Genomic DNA, 24722 nt, shown 5'->3' on the forward strand with positions numbered 1-24722 from the left:
TGAAACCCAATCCACTACTCGCCCAGGACTGGAGAGTTTAGGGTTGGGTGGATTGTGTCCTAAAGGGTACATTGCAAAGTTGAGGATACGATTGACTTATGTTAGTTCATAGAAATAAGTGAATAGCTCAGCTCTAAACTCTTCTGTTTTTCTAGAAAAGGACTAAGATTTCGAAATGTCCCTGGAACAGCAGCGTGGGCATCATCAGACAGTGAATTGGAATCTGGAATCTGCGTTTTTGAAATCCTCAGTGATTTGTGTTCACAGCAAAGGGTGCTTCTCCACCTTCACTGAAGTCCTGGGCTTCCTGTGCTGCTGGCCCTGAGAAGGCTTGCTCCCAGTCCCAGTGACAAGCCAACTGGCAATGTAAGGACAAGCAGATGTCCAGCTCCGCTGTGATCAGGGCTGACAGACTTTTCACTGAGGTTGGTGGCAGTGGCATCTTGTCCTTCCGTTTCCACCTTCCCCTCCGGCCCCACACCTCTGGTTCATATTGCTATTAATCATTGCCTGTGGTTCTCATACACTGCTTACTTTAATAACAAAGTAGACCTCTTCCCCAGCTGGTTTGGGAGTGCATTTTCCCCTTTCATTTTCCAAGAGCAAGAGCAAGAGCAAGGCCATGGGAACACTTAATCCCTAACCTGGAGATGGGGGCTGGGGAGGGATCCCTGAGGCATCAGGAGCAGGTGTTCTTGAGAAAGAAAACAAAGAATTTACTAGATGAAGGGAGAGAAGAGGGAGCAGCCAGCACATCTCAAATTCTCATCTGCAATACACCTGGGAGCTGCAAATGGGGATCCAGGAGGTCAGGATGGAGCCAGAGAATCTAGTTCTTACAAGATACACCAGGTGATACTGACCTGATTGGCCCAAGGACCACACTTTGAGTAGCGAATCCTAGGCAACCCGAGGACCTGTTCTATTCAGTCCTATACCAAGATGGCATGCACCTGCCCCAGAGAAGATGTGAATAGGTTTGTAAATGTTCACTGAACTTAACACTATCTGATAGACTGTGGTGAGTGCTTGAATTCGTATCATAGTTCTGCAAGATAGAAAATGTTTTGACTGTAAAAGTGGGGTTAATGCTTTATGCACAGAGAGGCTAAGTTACTTGCTCAAGGCTATCCAGTTAATGTGGCAAGTTGCTGTTCTCTAAACATACCACGTGTTCCCCTACACCTCTCTAGCCTCCTCTGAAGTTACTTAAAGCTGTTGAACTCATTCCAGGCAATGGCCTGCTGGGGATATGGCATGTCCCTCTTCTGGCTGAGGCAATTAGGAGCCTCCAGCTCTCTTTGTATTCTGCCATCTGAAACACGTGGGCCCCAAGGTGAGGTTGGCAGGGATGCTGTTCTGCAGACTTTACATCTTGCTCTATTTAAACCACTTCAGGTTTTAGCTTTGTTGGATTATTTTGACTAGTCTAGGCTCATTATTGATATCAGAGTTCTTTGTGTAACTGGCTTTTTATCTGGGGCCCTCAGGCCCCTAAATGGGTGCATATGCCCAGTGCAGCCTAGATTAGTCAGGCTGCCAGTGGGCTGAGCCCAGATAATGCTGGGCCAGCGCTGAGAAACATCTCAACAGCTCACAGCTTTGACAAGAGAGCAGTGGCCAGCATTGCTTGCTTTCTAGCTCTGTTCTTTATCTCGAACAACTTTCAAGCATTGTTAGGTGAAGAAAACCATGTTTTAGAGATAACAAACTGAATATGTTTAGAACACTATTAATGAACATTTACTCAAATAACTTTTCTACCTTGATTGAGTCCACACCCACTGGCTGCTTAGATCTGAGTGGGCACCTGACACCTACTCCTAATGGCACTTCTGGAAGGTGATTAGATCCTGAGGTGATTAAGTGGAGTCCTCAAGAATGGGATGCCTTTGTAAAAGAGGCCCCAGACAACTAGCTTGCCCTTCCCACCTTGGGGACCTGGCGAGAAAGCATTTCCTGTGATCTGGGAATTGGACCCTCAATAAGCACCGAACTTTACGGCAGCTTGACCTTGACTTTCCAGCTTGCAGAACTGTGAGAATACCATGGACTGGGTGCTGATAAACAGCAGGAGTCTGTATGTGATAGCAGCCTGAGCTCGGGCACATGGATGTGTATCCCACAAAAGATTGCAGGTGCATTATCTCACTTGGTTTATGTCAAAAGAGTATAAACACGGTGTTTCTAGGTATATTGAACAAATAGAAAAACTGACTCCAGAAAAAAATAGAAAACTTTTTTAAAAGGCTCATTATAGAGACCAAATAAATATTTGAGACTTTCCGACATCAACCTCCCGTATGCCCCATCCATGTTTCTCGCTCTTGGCTAAAGACACCTCTCCAGTGTTTTAATGGTGAGATAAGTGACTTACTGATTCAATAGCTGATACCTATTCTCTGAAACAATTTGTATCAAACAGAAATAGGAAAAGTGACCTACTTTATTCTATGAGAGTAGTATAATCTCAATAATAAAACAGTATAAGGACAGCACTTAAAGAGGAGATTACAGACCAGTATCACTTACTTAAAAGATTCTTCGATCTGTAAACTCAGCAGTATATACATATAAATGGTTCATGACAAAGTAGGGTTCATGCCAGGAATAAACTCAACATGAGAAAAATCTATTTAAGTGATACACTACATTAGGATTTTTAAAGAAAGAAAAAGCAATTCTAAGTTATATAAACTGAATAAATGTAGCTATAAAGACTCAAAGAATTTATGAAAGAGCAGGAATTGCCTTAAGCCAGGTGTCTTCCAAAAACTTATGACAAAAATAGGTTTTTGAAATGGTGAAACTCAACTCTTTCCCCATGTTGATTTCTTTTAAATGCTAATCTTTTCTCTGCATAGAAAATAAAATGCACCCATTTTAATTTCAATTTCATATCACAGTGGTCAGGACTTTCCTGAAGCCCTTGAGCAGAAGAGGTGGTGGAGCGTTTCCCTGGAGCGCTCTCCGTCCTGCTGCCAGGGGAGTCACTCAATTGTCTAAAATACTGAATTTGTGTGTGAACCAAATTGTGCTGAACCCGCTTGCATACTGCAGATATGACCTTTCCCACCTTCTTCTGAGCTTTGATTATGAGACCTGTAGTTTTCATTATAGTTATTGCAAACCAAGTATTTTTCCCCAAATAAAGGGAACCAATTATAAAATATTACAGGTCTGGAACAACTTTACATCTTCAAACACATTAACAGAATGAACAGGAACACCATGCTTCCAGTAATGCCAGTTTTCTGCAAATGCATCCAGAATTTCAATTTCTTCCAATGAAAATCTCAATAGGGTTTGACCATCTGACTTGAAAATGCATATGAAAGAGCCAACAGCCAAGAATAGACAAGGCCGTGGATGTACCTTTATGAGACCTGCTGTGGAGATGTCTCCACTTTGTGTACATCTGTGTCAACAGTAAACTACCATCTGAATTAACTTGAAGCATCACAGCACAGTGAAATGTAGTGGCACAGAGACCCTGCCATAGGATCCCCAAAATATGAAACCTAGGTGTTTGGGGTCGAGTTAGGGCAGGGAGGAGCCTGGACACCCAGGCAATAGGTATTGGGCCAGCAAGGTGACGACCTGCCTGGAGCTTACTTGTGAGACTGTGGCTCCAATACAAAGAAGGCATTTTTTTTTTTCACATAGAGAAATATCTGGACCTAGAGCCTTTTGCAAAAGATTTCAACAGGTGTAGAGCTGATGGCTTATATGTTAATATGCCTACTGTCAAGTCAAAAAATTATGTTTTTAATATTGAATTTAATATGAAAGAGTTAGGGAAGGATTTCTGAAATAAAACACAAACACAAAACCAAAAGGAAATTTTCTTTATGGGTTCTTAAGAGTCTATATTTCTTTCCTAAAGTTTAAAAACAAATTTAATAGGAGACTAGATGAAGAATATCAGCAGGTTATTCACAGGAAATCCAAATATCCAATAAACACTTGTAAAGGTACACTACTTCATTAGTAATCCAGGAACTGCAAATGAGCATAATCAAGTACTTCTTCAAGTTTGGCACTTTCAAAGATGAAATTCCTCCTTCTCCATATCTTCAACAATGCTTCTCAGAATGTTCAGTTTCACAGCTCTCAGGTGGCAAGTTGCTTTCTGTGTGGACAACTACCATTTATACTTCTCCAACGTGTGTGCTGGGCATCATCCCTGCTGCTGCTCCTCTGTATACTCTTATGGGGGCGCCGAGTAGCCCCTTCCAGAGACTGTGATTGGGATTGGGCGTCTGTGCGTTGCTTCTTAGCTGTGCAGGGTCCTCTCCTCTTGCTCGTCTTAGTGACGGAGATGCTCAAGTGGTCCAGATGGTGCAGTTACAAGAAGGGACCCTCTATAAGCCCAGGTCCCTGACAGATGAGGGGAGCTGAGTCCCCTCATCCATCTGTGTTGGACATATAGTGTGAATGAGAAATAAGAATCTGTTTGACGAAGTAGGATTGGAAAATAAACAATACTCTTAAAGTCCGCTGAACAACATCAGTTCTCTAGGGCAAGGACCTAGAAATAGGGCTGCTGGGGCACTAATACAGAAAGCTGGCAGAGAACTGGCATTTCTTGCACGTTACTCAAACCCAGCCTAGCACACCCTAGCTTCAGATTTATAAATAAAGTCCAGTGTTTCCTGTCAAGATGCTCAGACAAGTGCCCTGGTATTTACAGTTTGCTTCCCCTTCTCCTGTGCGGTTTAGCATGGCAGCCATCAGGAATGTGGACACTCAAAATTGGCTGGGGTTACAGAGAAACTAGATCTTAGTTTTAAAATTAAAGCAATGTAAAATATCTTCCTATTAAACACTTGATTTAACCAAGGATTGTTGTAGGATTGCTTTTTATTGTAATTGAAAGATTTAACATTAAAACTGAAACACGTCAGGGTAAAATGCATGCCAGGTTTTATATTGCTAAAAAAAAAAGTGTATTGGGCCAAATCAGTCTTACTAAAGTGCACACCTGTTCTTTTTGGTGTATGGCAGGTGGCACAGACTGGCTTGCTCTGTGTACCTATTGGACAGGGCTGCTCTGCACCAAGTCTACATTCCTTGGCATGGAGTCTCATGCCAGTAAGGTTCCTGGGGCCGGCACCTTAAGGCAATGGTGGCAAGTGGAGCTGTGACCATAAAGAGCTCTGCACATAGCAAACAGGGCCTTGTGGATGTGAGAGGCAACACAGTGCTCTTGCCCAGCACTGCCCTAGGTGTCTCTTCCTCCATCCCCAAGGAAAGCTGATGAATTGGAGCTATTCTGAATCCTCCCGAGATGAGGCTTTCTTGGTCACTGCACTTCTTAGCTGTCCTGCCTCTCAGTCCTTTCTGCCCGTTCTCTGTTCTGTTCACCACAATGAGCCTGCCTGATAGTCCAAGCCTAAACAGACCCCTCTCTAGGCTGCCAAAGCCTCATGCGATCTCTACACTCTTCCCCAGAACCCTTGTCAAAGGCGACAACACCATGGCGGAGTCCTAGAGGACCCAGGATGACGACTCATTTCAACTCACACAGACACCACTGGACCAGATTGCTGAGGTGAAGCAAAGCAGCCCTCCTCTCCTCCTCAGGCTCTGCTGACATTTCCTGTCCCTTGACCGGGACCTGGGAGTAAGACAGGAACATTAAGAACACTCTTCAAATATCCTAATTGCCCTTCTTCCCAAGTATGTGTGGATTCAGGTTCAGGGGTCAGGTATGTCTGGACAGGTGACTCAACCGTGCAGACACTCCCAGGGCCAGTGGGCTCAGGGACCTTCCACCCGTGCCCCTTGACTTGAGAGGCCAGTCATGTGAGGGGGTGAAGTGTGCAGCTTCCTTCTCTGCCAATCCACTGGGCATGGTAGGAAAACTGCCTCTCCCCTCCCACCACCATCCAAACCACATCACTTGGAATTTAAGACAAAACACAACAAAGTCACCAGCTTCACCTCAGGGTATGCACGAATAACCAGCAGTGCCTGATTCCAAGCACTCGGGTGGAATTCAAAGCTCTTGGGCTGTACAGATTGATTCTTTCACCTCATGTAATCCAGACAGGCATCATAGACAGGCTGTGCAATGGCCGCCTTGCTTAACATGTGAAATCAAGGGCAGAGAAAACGGTACAGTTGCTTTATTTAACAAAACTTACTCCGACTTCTCTATCTATATACAAATGTGTTTCAAAACCACAGCAGCACACAAACTGTTAACCCAGGAATTATAATAATGCTTAACTTGTTATACAAAGTTTTGTTTTCCGATCAAATAGACATTCACGGATTCAAAAGGTGGAGCAGCATCACGTCTTTATTTTTTGGGATGGCTTAGAGAAGTCCTAAAGAAAGAGCGATGGGGCTTTCGAGGCTTAGTACCTTGTGTTCAGTTCAGCTCTGTGTAAGGGCTCACCAAATGTTTTAGACTGGGGATAAAAATTTGAATAAAATATAATCTGTTAGCATATTTAGTGTTTTTGTTTTGTTTTTTACATTTTTACTCTATTTGCCTATAACAAATATAATAAGTTTGCCTATTTCTGGTCCCCAAAAGTAAGAAAGCCTACTTTAAAAAATAAGTTTAAAATAATTTTATTAGTACTATTAATAAAATGTAGTGACTGGAGACCCTTCAAAATCAAGGGAAAGAGTATCCAACACTGTTCTGCCCACTCCCTCCAATTTTGTTAGAAACTTGTTTATCTCATGACATTTACCTACATGTTAATAAGCTATTTTCTAAAGCTATTTAGGGAAGACAGCCACTTTTGTTTCCCCTTTTCTATGAATTCTAGGAACACTTTGAACTCCTTAAGTATGTAGTTCCAAATGTCCCCAGAATGTCTGCTACATATTCTACTCACAAAATTCAACTCCACACAAGTACTCGACTTGTGGCTTAGATAATACTTGAACAACAGTCAGTGCTGTCAAAGGTCAATATTTCACATGGACACTTAACACTCTGAGCAGATAGATCCAGGGCTAGCTCTTAGATGGCCCTTTCAGGAAGAAGCTACTGAGTGGTGAGGTATCGAAGATAAAAGTAAAAGTCACAGCATTTTCTTCCCTTCTCTCCACATTTTAGGTTTCTTTTACGCTAGAGGGGTGTACGGTGTAACATGGATAAGGTTTTAGAATGCTCTTATGTGATGCTGGTTCACATAAGTCACTTACCACAAAGCACCAAATAAAAAAAGACTAAGAACTAAATGTCATAATAAAATGATTCACAGGGGTGTCTACTCCCGTTTGTTCATATAAATTAGATCCTATCACATACTGTGCTTTCATTCTCTAAAAATGAGATCAAACCATTATAAAAATGTACTTCCAAAATAAATTATTTCTAGAATATAAAAATGTTTTACATTTTCCCAGCCCACATATCATTATAAAATAGGAAATCAGAAAATTAGCTATTGCAACTTCCATGTGGTAAAAAATATTTATATGTGTACACACATATATACACATATATAAAAAATGCAAGTTTTAAATTCCAATAAAAATTAGCCAATTAATCAACTTAATGATCATGTATTGAATTATACCTAAGAAATGCTGATTATCTATGAGAACAAACTTCAGAGGAGCACAATCCCACATATGAGACTTTCCCAGGTGGGAAGTCTCCACTGACAACCTGGGAAGTCAGAAATCCCTGGTGTCCTTTCCAGATGTACTGCCCCAGTTCCACTCTGCACTGTTAACCCCCAGAGGCAGGCCCTTCCTGAAGGGGAAGGGTCATTACTGCACCATCTGTGTCCTGCCTGAAGGTTAGCTCTCCGCCTGGGCATGAGAGGACTAAAATCCAGCCATGGGGGATGTTTACAGCTGTCCATCTGCCTGGAAGCCAGGCTTATGCAAGGGCAGGGCTGCTCCTAATGTGTGCGAAGGTGCTTTGTAGCTCAGGCACAGTGCAGGCATCTGTGGGTAGAAGGACTGATCTCCCAGGAGAGGTGAGCAAGAGAACACGTGTGGAGAAGACAGATGGGGGCAGATTGTTGCAGTGAAAACCAGGGAGTGTCTGCTACCACCTTGACAAACACAGTGTGTAATGGGGGGGGGGGGTCTCTTCCATTTTGGTGATTCCTGACAGCTTCTACCAAGTTTCATGAGGAAAAATTGTGCCTCTTCAGAAAAAAATGGCCAAAGAGAGTAAGGTCTGACCTTGGAGAGGTGTCCCTGACTCCAGTGATCCAGGACAGCAGGCAGCATGCACCCTGTCTCAGGACGAGTTCCCAAGTGAACACTTGGCCCCTTCCCCAGGTACTTCCCCAGTCACCCTGAGCTGTCATCCCAGGGTCCACCTCTGCTTTAAGAAGCCACTCCCTTCACCTTTGAACTGGTCACTTAATTTATGCTTGTGGGAGTTTTAAGGGGACTGGACTTTAGATCTTTTCCTTCATAAAATTTTTCCGTCCCCCAGAGAAGGCACATTCCCTATCCAATTGTTACAATTCAGGATTTTTAAAAGAAAGCAAAAGCTAACACTTGGAAATATTTGCTTTTGTTTCGTAATGCCTGTTGTTGAAATAGTAAATGCAGGCAAACCCTTGGAACTATTCTTTAAAATAGACAACATGAGAACAACTCCACAATACATACACACTCGAGAGTACGACAGAGTGGGGAGGGGTTCAAAAGAATCCCATTCCCCCCATCCTTTTTTTTTTTTTTTTTCTGCAGTGCTGAGGATGGAAGCCAGGGTCTTGTGCACCACTGAGCTATACTCCCAGCCCCAATATGTCAATTTTTTAAAAAATAAATTTAAAACAACTAATACAGTAGAAAATATAATTCTCATTATGTACCAAATATTCAGGAGAGGAGTTAAAGCAGAAACAAAGTGGAAATGCACACCGAAACACAGATTTAATTCTTCAGTAGCATTTATATAAGGAGCAGGTGTAAATTATTCTAAACTTGCCTCTCCTAACTGGAATATGAAAGATTCGTATCTACTCAGAAAAATGAATACTAAATAAAGAGAGGTCTTAGATCCCACTGAAAATCTGTTGAGAACTTCACATCCTTTCTCCAGAAAAATGCATGTACATCCATTTGTGCGCACACAATTTCAGGGGCTTTAAATACCTCCCAGAGTCCAGACATGTCCTGGGGAAGAATCAACATTTCCACAGGGATCTGAAGAATCCACAACCCTCATCCCCCCCGTCTGCATTTCTCCTATTGAATCTGGGGGAATCATCCCCCAAACAGAAAAATTAAAAAGAGAAGCAAATCACTTCAAAGACCACTCTTTCCTCATTTGCCCTTGGAAGAAAGAACATCCCAGTCTCTAGTTGCCTCTATCAAATGCCGCTGGCCGTGACTCATCCACTCTTCCTGGTCCTCATACAGCCGCCCACAAAACCAGCACTTGAATATACACTGGGACGAATCATCGGGCAAGGAGTCCACCACCTGGTAGTTGTTTTTATGAACCTTTTTCAGTTTCATTTTCAACATCATTTGCCTTTTGAGCAGATTGGCATCCTCCACGTTCTGGTAGGTCAGTCGCATGTGCTGCCGTCGAATGCCAAGCTGACACCTTGTCCTTTCTGATAAAACCACCTTGAGGACGTTGCCCTTGTACTTATTGATCACCTTCATCACATTGGTCACTTCTGGTGAGTCCACATCGGGATGATTTAGCACAATGACTGGCTGGTTCCGACGGGGGCATTTAATCAACTGATCTGGTTTGGCGGCCATCAGTCGGAGCTGTCTGGCAACCTGAAAAACGGAAGGATCCTTGAGGCAGCGGTTGGCATTGGCCTGAAGTTTGCTTTTCTTCTTGGATGAATTCACTTGCCTGGTTTTATTCCTACTCATTGGAAGACTCCTGGACAGCAGTCTCCCTGGCCTCCTCAGGTCACTACAGCCATGCTGTCCAGGCCCAGGGCCAGTTTTCTTAGGGATGGTGCTACACATAGCATCCTCTTTTCTTGGTTTAGGCCGAAGAGCTGTCTCGAGACCTGGGGACATGTGGACTGGCCCACTGTCACTGGTCAAAGGCTGCAGGTCTGAGTCTCTCTGTTTCATGGGGCAGTAAGGAGCTGGTTTTGGTAACTGTGCTTTGCTGCAAGGTATGCCGACAGGTGCGTCGCAGGTAGCCTCTATGATGTGGGCATCCTCAGAGGAGTTGAGAACCCTCAACACGGCCCCTTTGGGGATCAGCACTGGAGTGGCAACATGAGCCTTCCTGGTCCCTCTGCTTTCAGGGTTCCCATCACTGTCATTAGCAAACTGTGGATAGACCTGCTGAGGAGCAAGCTGTCCACTGCCAGTAACATCATCTTCGTTCTGAGGTGTCTGGAGAGGACCTGTGGAAGTGCCTGGGCCAGGAAGTGACATGTTCATGTCCTGAATGCCTTCAGGTGTTGCTTTGGAGGTTCCCTTTGACGTGGACCGACCTCGTGCACTATTTGCAGACAGAGACGAAGGCTTGCCACAGGACTCAATCAGCTGGGCGATCTTTCTGCGCAAGAGTTCAATGGACTTTATTTTGGATGTTGAACTATTCCACTTAATGCCCTCTGGGACATTTTCAGACCCAGAGCTCAGAGAAAATACTGATGAGATGACAGGGCCCTCGGAAGTCTCACCGGTCCTTTCAGAATTCTTCAATTCCCCAGGGTGGCTTCCAGGCTCAGATCTAGTTCCGTCTTCCCCTCTGGTCATATCTGGGCATAAATACTCACTCTCCTGTGAAGGGGAAGTCTGGCTTAGATCTGAAGCTGCCTTGTCCTCTGCCTGGTCACCTTCCAGCTTCCCAGGAGAGGAAGCCATTTTGGCAGGAACACTGCTCTGACTTCCAGGTCCCAAGTCACTCTGACTGACTGTAGGCAGTAAGCCCTTTTCTCCAGAGAAGGAAGTGGCTGGAGGTGTCAGAGCCAGAGGAAATAACGGCTGAGAGTCACCATGCACATTCCTTCCATCTTTTGCGAAAGAATCAGCAGCTTTAGAAGGAAAAGGGTCTGAAGCAGCTCCGAGACCACACAGGGCACCACTTTTCATGACAGAGTCTGGAGAGTGACCTTTTAAGGAGGTAAAAGGAAGAGCGGTCCTATGTGAATACAAATCATTCCTTGGCTGCAAACCCTTGACCCCATCAGAACTGAGAAGGGGTTCCCTGTGATCGTGCACACGGGAGCCAGACACAAGATCACAAGACCTCACCCACTTCACATCTTTCAGCTGTCTCTGAACTGAAGACCGAAGGTCGTCTACACCTACAAGTCTTCCAGTGTTCCCTTCTATTGCTAGTGACTTTATATTTTCTGCAGAAAATACATTTTCTGGCTCCTTTGGACACTTCTCTTTAGTCACATGCCCTGGGTCGCCTCCATCGCCACTGCCAGCTTCCAGGTGACGCTTTTCCTCCAGTGGAAACAGTTTGAGAAGGAGCTGCTGTGTGCCGTTGACAACCTTCACGTCCATCAACTGGGCTAAACAGTTTGCAGGGACAACCAGCTCCGCCGGGGCCACGACCGTCAGAGGCACACCGGGCTGAACGGGCTCCTTTGAAGGAGACAACACTTCCACCTCGACGCTTTTGTTCTCAAACAGACCACCTTCATTTGGCTCGGGTAAGGCCATTTGATTGGGAATACACACAACATCTTTCTGATATTCCTTTGATTCAGGTAGCAATAGGATATTGTGAATCTTGTCTTTATCAGCATGAAGAGAGAACCTTGAGAGTTGATCCGACAACCTGTTCTGAAACGCGGTCCTTAGGCCAGGGGCCTTTAAGAGCTCTGTGTTCTGTCTGGAAATGCTAGTTCTTTTGGGGTCCAGTTTGGTGGCAGTTTTGAGAGGTTTCTTAGCACCAGGCCTCTCGTGGACTCTCTTCCTGTGCTTGACAATGTAGTCATTTCTAATAGCACCATAGTCACAGTACTCACACTGATAAGGGAATATGCCCGTGTGCTTCACCAGGTGCCTCTGAAACTCCCCCTTCGTGTAGGAGACGTAGCTGCAGTGGGAGCAGATGAATCTGATCTCCTCGTGCTGCAGCGTGTGCTTCCTGTGCTGCAGCGGGTCCTTGGTGGAAAACCGACACTTATCACAGTAGTATTTGCCTGGCTTAAAGTTCCTCACCTTGAATTTGTTATTGATGGGACTCGAGATGGCTTCGGTTTTGTTTCCGACATGAGTGGCCCTGGGATCCCCGTTCATGAAGTGAAAATGGGGAGGAGCCGTCTGAAGGCTGCATGGGAGGCAGACATATCCGTCTTCCGCTTGGCCTTGCCCGGGACCCTTCTTCAAATCTTGAAGAGGGACTTTGTGAACACTTCTGCACTTTGCACATGTTGCAATGGTCATCATGGCAGCCTCCGCCTCCGAGCCCTGATACAAAAGGGCCTGTGCTTCCTGTCTATCTGGCCGAGTTGCTCTGTTAGAATTAGGGTGTTTGGGTGACAGGGTCAAGGAGTTATGTGTGCCATTCATTGGGGTAGCGTACGAAGGCTCTCCAATATCCTTCATCTTCTTTATCTGCATTTCTAGAAAGAGCGGACTGAAATTCAGAAAGAGTTCACATGACAAAATCCTTCAGAGGCACCCTGCAGCACACTGTGCTTGGTGGCGGGTAGGTACTTCACAACCTTTCTTTGGTACACTGCCAACTGTAGGAGCATGCTCCAAAATATGACTGCAGTCAATCTTCTGACATTCCAGGCAACACTACAGGAAAACAAAAATCACAAAGCATGATCAATATAAGAATTCAAGGTTTGCCTAAGCCATTATCAAAGTTACTCTACATTTTAATGGCCTTGGGAATCTGATGGTAAATCTCAACATGTGATCTTACATGTGTGTTAAAGTAACACTCCACACAACAGAGCTGGCAGCCGAGTTGATATTGAACACATTTTCAAACTAGGCCCCCACAAATCACCACATTAGGCTATGAATGCAGGACACTTGCAGGAAGGACTTTATAGCAGCCATTAGAAGAGCCTTTGATCAGTGAAACTGATTTTTAAGTGTTATTAAGCACATCGAAGCAGTTTTTCAGGTTTAATGTCATATTAGCCTCCCCAAATCTTCATCCTGGACCTTTTCAGTTTGATTTTTGAATATATGAGTCATCCAGGTGGACCCAGGGCTCCTCTCAGTCCTCATCAGTTTGGACGCCAGCTCTCGCTCACACACCCAACCTGCCAGTGACACAGACAACATTGTGAAGACAAAAATTACTCCTTCAACATCTTACTGAGCATCTGTCAAGGGCCAGGCATTATTCTGAGTGCTGCAGGGCAGTGGACCGAGGCGGACTGGTCCCTATGCTCAGGTGTGCAACGACAGAGGACAAGCCAAGCCTGTACTCATTGTCAAGCAGAAGGGGAAGAACTGGGTAAGAAACACGGTAAGCCAAGGCGAGGAAAGACCTGGCCTTGGGATGAGTGACCTAGGTGTAGAGTAGAGACCTAGGTGACTGGGGTGTGACCCCTACGTGTGTCCTGGAAAAGTCTCCACAGAAAAGACAAAGGTCACTGGAAAGTGGGCATGGTGCACTTGCGGAAGGAGGGAGGAGTGGGCAGCTGCCAACATGGTCAGAGGGACAGGGAGACTGGCTGAGGAAAGCTGTATGACCGGTTTCACAAGACAGGGGCTTTTCCTCTGCCTGAGATGGAGGACCAGGTGAGGCCTGGAGCAGCGGCATGACATCTGATTTATGCTCCAACAGTCTCTAGCCGCCAGGAGGCCAAGAGTCTACAGGAGACAAGACGATGGCAGTGAGGAGACATGGACGGCTTGGGCTGGGCAGCAGGAGTGGCCGGTGTTTCCCAGAGCACCGATCCTTCGACACTCATATTCTACATGTTACTCAAAGGCTAATTTTCAACTCATCTTTAATGGCACTTATTTTTTTCAAAGTATACAGAGCCAGGAGCTTGATAGAAACCATTCTTGCCAGAAGCCTTTCTTTTATGATCTTAGAAAACCACTTAAATCTCTGGAGTTCAAATTGTCATCTGGTTATTAGAATTAAGAACACCGACCTAGTATCACCCACAGAGCTGCTGTGATATCTGAGACACTAAAGCCTTTCTCCAAGTGCCAGGAGGCACAGAGGCCCTCAGGTCTCTTCCATGGTGGGCAATAGGAGTGTCGGCCAGCAGCACAGGGCCATTAGGCCAAGATCCACACAAAGGTAGTGGGAAAGTGCTTTCTGTAGGGTGGGAAGAAGCAACTGCTACGCATTCAGACCTGGTATGAAACTTGCCTTTCGAAAACAGCTTTGAAAAGCAACAGAAGAACGTACAGTGTACAATAATAAGCCCTATTTTCTCCTGCAGTGTTCTCTCCCTGTTCTTCTGTGAAAGATAGTTACCTTCTTTCAAAAGCAATTTCCAGAGTGCAGTCAAACCCTGATGGCATCTAGAGACTCCAGCCCTGTCCAGCCTGCGTGCACATGGCATCCAGGCAGCTAGTGGACAGAGGCCTGGGGCTGTAAGATGCTGTCCCTCTTCTTCACCTACAGTAGGGCACCATTGCTTGGGAGGAGACACATGAATGCCCTGAGCTGGCAACACATGACACAGGGAGGGACACATACCTTCAAGTCTACTGCACTCTTGGTGCAGACCACAGGCTCCTCTTCAGGAGTCACTAGAGATGAGTGCACTTTATTTTCCCGATCTATAAACTAGGTTCAGTGAAGGGAGTTAGAAGGGACACAATAAACTTCTGCTAGGTGGCCTCAGGTGAATTACCCATCTGTAGCTGCTCGTTCATTTATACAACATAAGGCTGGGCCCCATGTGATTTCTAAGACCAGTCTGATATCGCTGACCCTTGAAATCTGACTTGACCACACAAGAACCCTACCTCTGTATGTTCATGCCGACATTCTTAGCCAGCTAAACCAAGCGCCACAGCTGCACTTAGAACCTCAGCGAACCACAGGCCCAAAGGATGCAGAGGCTGAAGTCAGGTGATAGAAGGATGAGGTCCCGAGGTTTCTGCATTCTGAAGGAGCCTTAGAATCACAGCAAAGACACTCTCCTGGGCTGCAACCGTTGGCTAGGGAATCCCAGGCTCTGGGGAGAGGGCAGGGGAAGAGGCACCTGGGTGTGGAAAGCCATTTCAGGTAAAGATGATGTGAAGCCCATATTGGAAATCACCAGCTAAAGTGTCCAGGGACACTTCACCTTAAAACTTCCCCACCACTGACCACGCGTCAAGCTCCTCCTTCGTTAGGCAGCGGATTTTGCTTTTCACCTAGTTTTCACTGTTAACAATTTACTCCTAAATGAAACAGGAACTGGCTTCCCTGTAACTTTCTTCCATCTTGACACTGGAGCTGCAAAAAAAACCAACTTAATCACTCTTACTAGACCAGCTAATAATCTGAACATCTCTTATCTAGTAGTCCTTGATTCTTAATTCTGTCCCAAAGGTTTGAATACCAATCAATACGTAAAATCTCTTCTGTCATCTACCAGCCTCATAATCCAGAGAGAGACTAAATTACTTCACCTAGCACAACTTGCTCATCAACTGTTTCAACATATAATTCTCAAAAGTCACATGCCAACATTCCTTTTTTTTTTTTTTGAAGAATTGTTCAACCCAGGATTACATTTATACATTTCCAGTTTTTCAGCGTCTTTCTCAGCCTCCACGATTTTTAAAAAATCAAGAAACGCTGTTTTGCCACTTTTCTCTCCAATCTTTTAAAAACTTAGAGGGTGTTAGTCTTCCTCAAACTTGAGATCAGAGTGGACTGCAAGATCATGACCATCAGCAAGAAGTGGACAATAACTGGAAAGAAGTCCCCAGAGAATCAGGCTGGTTCTGATGCCTGAGAAACACACACTTTTTTTGAGGCACCTCTGCAAAAATATCTAAGCAGCTGTGTGTGCGCCTCAACTTATGGTAGGGCTATATCCCAATAAACCCACTGTAAATCGAAAATATTCTAAATGAAAAATGCATTTAATCCGCCTAACCTACTGCATGTCAGAGCTTAGCCTAACCTGTCTTCAATGTGTTCAGAACCATTACCTAGGTCTACAGTTGGCAAACCATCCAGCACAAAGACTATCAGGTATTCGTGCATTGAACACCTCATGTTATTTATTGACTACAGTGGCTATCGAATATGGTGTTGATTATTACACTTGCGGCTACATGGCCTATAGGGAGTTCACTGCCTCTGCCCTGCATCATAATACTGTTGTATTGCACATCACTAGCCTGGGAAGAGAACAAAATTCAAAATTAGGAGCATAATTTCTACTGAGTGCATGTTGCTTTTATAACAAAATCATGAGTAGAACCATCATAGGTTAAACACCATCTGTACTCTGAACTGAGAATCCATAGGAGCAACTGATAATATGAAGCACGAATCTATGACCTGCAGTTTCATGGGGGAAGCAGGGAATCTGGCCATGAGTGCACTGCCAACTGTTTGACAGCATCTTTCTTGGCTTCTAAACTATTTTCAAAATAAATTAGTACTTTGCCATTTTCCTCATTCTTGGTGGAAAAGATGGGAGGTTCCTTCGATACAAAATTCCTTTTGGCCTTTGCAAATCTGTGGCTAGTTGCAGCAGGGTGTGGCCCATGGAATAGCTCAAATGTAATACTTCAAGATAAAGGTAAATGCACAGAGCAGCAGGGAACCACAAAGTGGCCAAAATATTGGTATTTGCATATGAATACTCCTGAGAGCTCCCAAGCCCCAGTTCTTTGCATACAAAGTCCTCTATCCAAATACAACCACCAGAGAGGCTGAGTCTTCTGGATAAGTAATTGCTCAGTGGGCTGATAACAGAGGATTATATAAACACAGTAGATAAAGATTTGTGCTTGGGTGCACTGGATGCTGAGGGCACTCAAGAAAACACCACACTAAATCAGTGTCGGAGTTCACAGATCTTCCCAACTCACCCAGCCTTACAGAAGCCCTGCACTTGACTTCCTGGGACTAGAAACATACTTTTATTTTTCTTTCATATAATTTAGAAGTGCTCTCAAAAACACAGAAATAATAGTCTTGTTATCATTATGGCACAAAATGTCCCTACCATTTAGATGCCTGTTTGGTATAAGCTATTCAAGCAGCAGACGTGAGCTTTTCAATATAGAATTACCTACAGCAAAACCCCGCATGACAGCCATGCAGGAGAAGCAGCCCTCTGCCTAAGAAGCCTGCTGTCCCCACTGTCTTGTCCTCCTCAAAGGAAAGGCCTGGGAGGAGGCCTAACACTCTCTTGCACTGTGTGTGTGTGTGTGTGTGTGTGTGTGTGTGTGTGTGTGTGTGTGGAGGAGGTTCCTCTTCTTCATTTTTGAGCTTACTCGTCCTGATTTCCAAAATACTTATTATGGGGACACGAGGGAAAAATTGCTGAGTTTGGAAGAAACCAGTTAAGTGATACTAAGGATTATAAAATGTGCAAGATTGTATAAGTTCTTACTAAAGATGAAGCATCTGACTTCTAAATGCTGGAAGTGACTCATGCTCAACAGAATTAGCAGAGAAATAAGTGGTAAAATCATGTTTAAAGCTATAGATTCTGGAAAGAGACTACAGGGTTTAAAATCATAGGCCAGGATTTCCTAGATGTGAGGCCTGGGCAAACTGATTCCTTACCAGGAGAGCAGACATCAGCAGGACCCCCACCCCCAGGGCTGTCATGAGGACCCAGGGTGAGGTGGTGAGGGAAAGTGCCTGGATAAGTTATGGGCACACTTTAAGTTGTTAAATCTATTACTTTCTATTGTTTTAATGAAGAAATTTTGCCAATCATAAGAGGGGCTAAATTACAGGCTTCTTAGCTGCCTAACAATTGCTCTTTCCAGAATATACACTGAATTTCATTTTATAATTTTAATCACAATTGTTTGGTTGTACAGATTAAAATAGGTTTACCTCTAGGGCAAGACCTCCTGTTAGTTTTAGTGGCAAAGGCTACCAGCTGCATACAATCTCTACAGAACTCGCACTCACAGAGCTTTGGGTGTGAGCTGGTTACTGACCTGCCTTCCCTAGCCTGCCCCTTGAAGTACAGCCACACCGTGAGAGCCCTGTAGCAGGAAGGTACCTCTGAGCTGGACGTTAGCGTGAAAAAGAAGAAGAGTGGCAGGCCTATTATATCACCTACATTTTCGTGTACGAAGGGTGTCCAACAAACTCAGAGCTAGTAGGCTGGCTGCTGGCATCCTCTGTGGATGAGAAGCCAATGGAAGCAACTCTTTTCAGGCATTCTGACTTAGAAACTCTGTCTCACTGTGGCTCCCACCACATCCCTCACTGGGGCAGGGGTACAGCTGATATGCCCATGAAAAGCACAGGAATGGGGCTGGAAGGTCTAGGGTTCAAACTCTGGTCCTGTCCTGTATTTGCTGGGTGTCTAGACAAGTGATTCCTCTATTTGTTGCAAGGAAACAGCTTTACCACCCTTAAACTTAAAGGGCTATTAGGAGTAGATACTGGTAAGGTATGTAAAGTCCCCAGCCCAATGGCACAGCCACTCAAAAACTGTACCTGTGTGTTCCTTTGTCTCTTTGGCTAATAAAAAGGCTCATCTTACTAGTTTTTCCCAGTGACCCAAATTTTAACACAATTTTACCCTAAGTGCCCAGAAGCATGTAGAAGAGCGACAGCGGATAAGGGTAAAAAAGAAAGAAATCCGACATTTGCCATGTTAACTGGACATACTTCCTCAGTAGGATATTTAGGAAGAAACTGTTGCCTCAGCAAGAGCTTTTTCTGACCATTACAACAAATCAGAATTGAATTGAATGGATAAATAGATCTCAACAGGAAAAAATAACAATTAAGCATTGCAATCTTTATGCCAAACTACCTCACACTTGGAAATGACTGAACTGCAAACTGGGTGCCATCCTGATGGCCAAAAATTACTTCTAGAGGTTACCAACAAACATGCCTCCCTCAGGACCTGACATTTCCTCCTGAAACTGTAGTGCATGGACAACAGACCGGGAGGAAGGCTGCAGGAGACGGTTCCTCTGTTCTCCAGATGAATGCAGCTTGGTGTAACCCCGGAAAGCGTAATGACCCCGGAGAGCAGGACAAAGTCCCAAACCTAGGTCTTGACACTAGTTGTGATTTCATACTGGTTAAGCTGGGCCTGGGTACTCTCACTTGTAAACTGGAAGGAAGAAATGCCTAACTGTCATGGTGCTGCCAGGTACATGCAGGTAGCTTTATGCTGGGCAGAGACATTTCATCAATAAAATAAGTCAACGTATATTTGTTAAGGTTCTTTCCACCATAGGAGAAGGCAGTAAGATACAGAGAAACAGAGATTAGGAAGCTTAACAAATGAGCCTAATGGAACAAAGGTCCACACCCACCCAAGGTAGGATCCTCAATCCTGTCTGCAGGAACTCTGTAGAGTTCTTTGGGGATGACTTGGCCCAGCTAGGTACATCAACTGAGTCAATATTAGGAAACAGAGGGATTTTAAGGCTTCTCCCCGCTCAACAATTTGAGAGAAAAACCTTTCAAAAGAAAGTGACCAATGCTAATGTCCATGAAGTTTAAGGCTTATTGTTTTATATATGAAAAAAAATGCTAAGGAGTAAATCTATATTAGCATTAAGTATATATAGAAGATAAGGAAAAGGAGTACTGCAAGCAATATCACAAGATTCCACATTAAAGAAGATTCCAAGTGACTCTGGATGCTCTTAATGATGCTAAAAATGTACACACAGATTTTTGGTTATTTCCATTTTTTTTTTTTTTTGCCTCTGGAAAAATACCAAAAATTTTGCAGAAAAAAATGAGTTAGGAGTTTAATTAAAAGTATAATCAAACAGAGACAAAATCTCCTCCTCCATTAGTGGTTCTTACCTTGGCTACGTAAAGGTGAACCTTGTCAGGACATGCCCAGGATGCTTAAGGAGGTCCCTGGAACAGTGGGTCACCTATTGCACACTGGAGTTACCTGGGGGCTTTAACAAGGATGCCTGGGCCCTAACCCCCCAAGACTCCAGTTTAATTGGAAGGGGCTGAGGGCAAGGGGCAGTTCAGACACTAAGGTCTGTAAAGCTTCCCAGATGATTCCAATATGCAGCTGAGGTTGAGAACCACCTGGCCCTCCAGGGGCAGGTGCACAGAGAAGTGCATGGAATAATGACACCCTGGATAGTACTTTATACTGGAGGCAAGGCTAAGCCATTGCCTTGGGACTGTAATGGAGTGACTAGACAGGAGGTCTCAGGGTTCTACCCCTGCCTCGCCATGTGACCTTGGTATGTCACTGATTTTAAGGTGGGTAATGCCAGAATCTACCTTGCAGGTTCTCAGAAACTTGAGTGTTTCTAGTAGTGCCTGGCATGGTATGACAATAATGAGCACAGAGCAGATGATCTGATCCCAACACCCACCATGGGCTGCTGTGCCTAAGGAATGTGACAGAAGATGGGAGAAGAAGATGGGTAGTTTCAGTGAGGATCCCTATATCAGGGATCTGAACAGGTGTGCTCAGTGGCTGGCTGCTTGTCAATCCTGGAGCACCATGACTCAGGTGAGGTAGAAGAGGTGCCTGCAGAAGCATGTTCATGTTACCTGGGTACTCTTCAAAGCAAGCCTTCACGTACCTGCTTCTTCCAAGAGCAAAGGTCTGCAGAGAGTATGTGGCTTTGCTAAGGCCACAGGGTTGAGATCAACTGCTGCCAAAGGGTGTCAAATCTAAACTGCTTTCCATTACCCTGCGTGTCAAGCTGTAAACTGAAGTCGCAGCCAGGATCTCCTGCCACTTGAGTACTGTTCTTACTTCCTGCCTGGAGCTACAGACAACAGTCAAAATGTTGCAAGACTCAAGGGCTCTTCCTTCCCTTTCAGGCGTCCTTCTCTTCTCAAGCACCGAGGGCCACTGGTCTCAAAGCTTCCGGCCCTGAGTAGGCGTCTACGCTTAGGCTCAGAACCCTGGGTTCCACAGCTGCCTGCAACAGAAGCCAGACACTTGGATTTATGTCCTGGAGCTGCAAATCCTTGGTTTCTTGGGCACTTTTCTCCTAGAAAATAGCAGGAATGAGCTCCAGAAGTGCCTCTCAGACACTGGTGTGTGTAGCAGTCACTTTGGGAGCTCAAATAAAGAGAGGAGTCCCAAGATTCATGTGACCTAATGAATCAGATGGCTCTTTTCCTAGGGTGGGGCCCAGGCATGGGGTTTAAAATTCTTCCCAGGTGATTTTTAAGCTACCCTACCCCCTTCCCATGATGGGAGAGTCTGAATTAAATGATCCAGCTGCTTTTACTTTAAGAATGAATCCTGGAAATTATAGTGGGTTGGGTTCACAAATGTGAACCAAAAATACAGTAGATGACAGGCAATGTGAGAACAATTGAAGACTGGGAAAATCCTCACTGGTGAGGCCCCTTTACCATAACCAACATCAGTGGGTCGGCCATAGAAGGCACTCAATACAACCGGATGAAAGAACGAGGGAATGAATGAAAGCAACTGAAAGCAACGCCTTCCTAGTGACAATCATAAAATGTTCTTTGTTCTTCCTCTCGCACAAACACTAGCCCAGATCCTCTTACTTAAAGGCAAATAGAGCAGGAGAGACAGAAGTGTGATTTTTTTTTTTTTTTTAATGGTTGTTACTGGGTTTTTAAAATCTACATTAGTTTAGGGTAACATGTTGGGGAGGAGTCCCAATAAAAGAATGCTCGCCTTTGTTATTTTCAAAGCACACTTGTAATGAATGTTACAGCATAATGAAACTGGATACATGCAAAAGTGTCATTTTTCAAGGTTACTATATTAGACTCAAAATAGAAAGTAAGCAAAAAATTCATCCTTGGTTAAAAATATCACAATTTAAAAATTGGAATGCTCTATTTGTATTCTACTTAAAGAAACCATATAACATTGGTTTCTAAACCATATTTTCTGACTTGCAATAATACCCTGGGCCTGTATCTGTCATGGTGTACAATCATGGGTTGGGTTGAACTTTGCACATGTGACTCAGAAGGACTGGGAGACATTCCCATGCTCCTTCATTGCTCTTCTATAGTCAGGTACTGCAAGTTTCTGGAGGCCACAATTTTCTTCCAAGGTGATTTCAATTCTAAACTTGCAGGACAATGTTCTAAGGACTCCAACACAATATTACAGTTTAACAGGTAGGCTTCTATTTTTAAAGAGAACAAAGTACTTGGTATTTCACTTTTTATTTTGTAATGTTACTCTGACAAATCATTCATTATCCTAGTTTTAAAAACCAGGGGCATTTTAAGGGGATATCTTAAATACCAGCCTACATGCAGGGGTTAAATGTCCTCTTCTAAGGCTTTCTTTTCTTGGTTACCAAATGTTCATTCTTTCGCATCCTTCTCTTGGCCTTTTTAAACTGACCCCAAACCCCAAGCCAACAAGGGGGGGAAAAAGGCGGGCTGGGATGCAGAGGGCCCACAGAATGACACCAGGTTTTGGGGACAATTCAAAGCTTCCTCCGGCGTAGACCCCTCAGCTCTGCTCCCCCACCTCATGCATGGGTCCTCCACCGACAGGGCCTTTCCGACAGGACACCCTCTCCGACCCTCCAAGGAAAGACAATGAGGTCTGGTTCTCAAGTTTATTGTTGGCACGCTCACACCGACGGCACCCTTATCCGAGGCCAGTCCACGTTGCACAGCGTGGCGCGAAGAAGGGAGGCGCGGGGACAGAGAGACTCCCTCGTCCTGTACCAGGGCCCTCCCGGGTCCCCTCGAGGGGTCACCGGGCGATCTTCTAGCTACTGAAGACCAAAGAACGTCAACGCCGGCCTCCGAGGCCCGCAGGAGGCTTTAAAAATGGCCTCTTACACACTTCCTGCTCGAGCGACCGGTAGGGATCCTCGCAGGCTGCATCATTTAAAACCTGGGGGCGGGGACCCGCGGCCCGGCGGCCACACCGCCGCCAGCTCCGTTCTCCGCGCGGGTCCCCACCCGCCGGCCCGCGGGCGGCGGCACAAAGGCGGGCGGAGGGCCAGGGAGGGGGCGCGACCCCCGGCGCGCTTTGACCCAGGTCCCCGCCGCCGTCCCCGCCCCGGTCGCGGCCTGTCACTCGCTGGCGGGAGCCCTGGCTGCGCCCCCTGACCCCGGCCCCCGCGGGGTGCATGCGGGGGTGGGGAGGGCGCTGGGCCACGGTGCAGGCCGGGGGTGGGGACTCCCTCCCCGGGGGCCGCGGGCCTCCACCCGCAGGCGCCCGCCGGGTCCTCGTCAGGCCCCCGCCCCGCGCTGCCCCGAGTCCGGGTCCGCGCCTGCCCCGCGTACCTGGCCGGCGCCCTTCCCTCCCGGTCAGCCACTCACCCGGCGGCCAGTCCAGGGTCCGGGTCCTTACCCAGGGGTGTCTACACCGCCAGCGTCCGGCGCTGCTGCTGCTGCCGCCGCACCCGCTGTAGGTTCCTACCCGGGGGGGCGGAGCCGGGACATCGCGCGTGCGCAGTGCGGTGGCTGCGGTGGCGAGGCCAGCACCAGAGGTCCCAAAGTCTGCGCCGCCCCTTGGCTTTGAGATGCCCAGGGCCTGAGCTCTCCACCCCGCCTCGGTGGCTTCTGGGCCCTGCTTTGGACTTAACACCGAACCCGGGGCATTGGCATCCACAGCGCGCAATGTCCACACTGAGGGCGCACATCAGCAGCTTCCTCTGCGAAAGGAGAACTCCTTTCACCTCCTCTGGTAGCCCAGCAGACAGACGTTGGTGAGGGCCTGCGGGTCCTGGGTCCTGAGGAGTGGAGCTGGGCCCCTGCCCGCACGGAGCGTTTAGTCCTGCCACAGGTGAGCAAAAGCGAGACACAGGAGCTCAGGTCCTCAGCCCCCAGCTTCTACCTCCCTGCAGAGAAGAGAAGATATGGAGGAGAATGTCACAGGCAGCAGTGAAGGGGATGGCCCTGGAGTCCTGGATTCGAATGCCACGCCTGTTATCCTAGCTATTGGACCTTGGACCTGGAGGTCCCATGACTTCTCTTAAGTCTCGTGGTTTTCGTTTCTGTTGCGAGGCTCAGAGTAGATCACGACTGTGGGAGAGACTGCAGATGGTGTGAGCTCATTTAGCGCCAACAATTTTTCCCTCTCCTCCTAGACTACAGTACGCTTTTCAGGGAACCAGCTACTCCTCACATAACGTATGCATCTAGGGTCTTCAGGAAGAAAGATGTATCCTCTCTGAGTAAAGAAAGGAACCATATGGACAGGGCACCCTAATCAGTGATCCCAATGGAGCTCCCCTCAAAATAAAACTGCTCTCCAGAAAATAAAACTGCCCCCCCTAGCAAGGGAAGATTGTGGCAGGGTGGCATCCTCACTGGGAAAGTGTGTTTCCAAGTCCTGGTAGGATGAAGGGCAAGGCCCGTGTCCAGCCCCTATCTATTGGCTGCGGAGGTCAGAGTGCCTGGACCTGGGCAGTATACTGCACAGAAGACTTGCAGGGTTGCAATATTTCCCAGGATTCCCAGCACACAGAAGTGGAGTTCAGGAAGAAAGCGCCAGCCAAGAGGCCAAGACCTTCTACCCTGAAACAACAGAAACCTGGCAGAAAGAATGTTGATCCTAGAGGTGGTGCTCCCCTCCCCTGAGAAGTATCCTCTTGAACTGCTCTGATCAGGGAGCTACTAGACTCCTGTGCTGTGTCTCCTAGGGCTTAAAGAAGCAAATGGACCCCTTCTTAGACAAATACATTGAGGTGTAGAGTTCAAAGTCTCCCCCAAGAGGAGGATAGGTTAAGAAGGACAT

General features: G+C 46.0%; 1 protein-coding gene across 2 annotated transcripts; it reads right to left on the reverse strand.

Moving 5' to 3' along the window:
* Positions 1-6026: 6026 nt before the first annotated feature.
* Znf518b (zinc finger protein 518B) lies at positions 6027-23412 on the reverse strand. Of its 2 annotated transcripts, none has more exons than XM_076864206.2 (2): positions 23303-23412; positions 6027-12690 (listed from the first exon to the last, which is right to left on the reverse strand). In XM_076864206.2, the coding sequence occupies exon 2, from the start codon at positions 12505-12507 to the stop codon at positions 9265-9267; it is 3243 nt and encodes a 1080-aa protein (XP_076720321.2). In that variant the 5' UTR covers positions 12508-12690; positions 23303-23412; the 3' UTR covers positions 6027-9264. The 2 variants fall into 2 exon arrangements, with proteins under 2 accessions (XP_076720321.2, XP_076720322.2); XM_076864207.2 differs by having other exon boundaries at positions 23334-23381.
* Positions 23413-24722: the final 1310 nt, after the last annotated feature.

Source organism: Callospermophilus lateralis, chromosome 8 (genome assembly GCF_048772815.1).
Source record: "Callospermophilus lateralis isolate mCalLat2 chromosome 8, mCalLat2.hap1, whole genome shotgun sequence".
Taxonomy (NCBI): Eukaryota; Metazoa; Chordata; class Mammalia; order Rodentia; family Sciuridae; genus Callospermophilus; species Callospermophilus lateralis.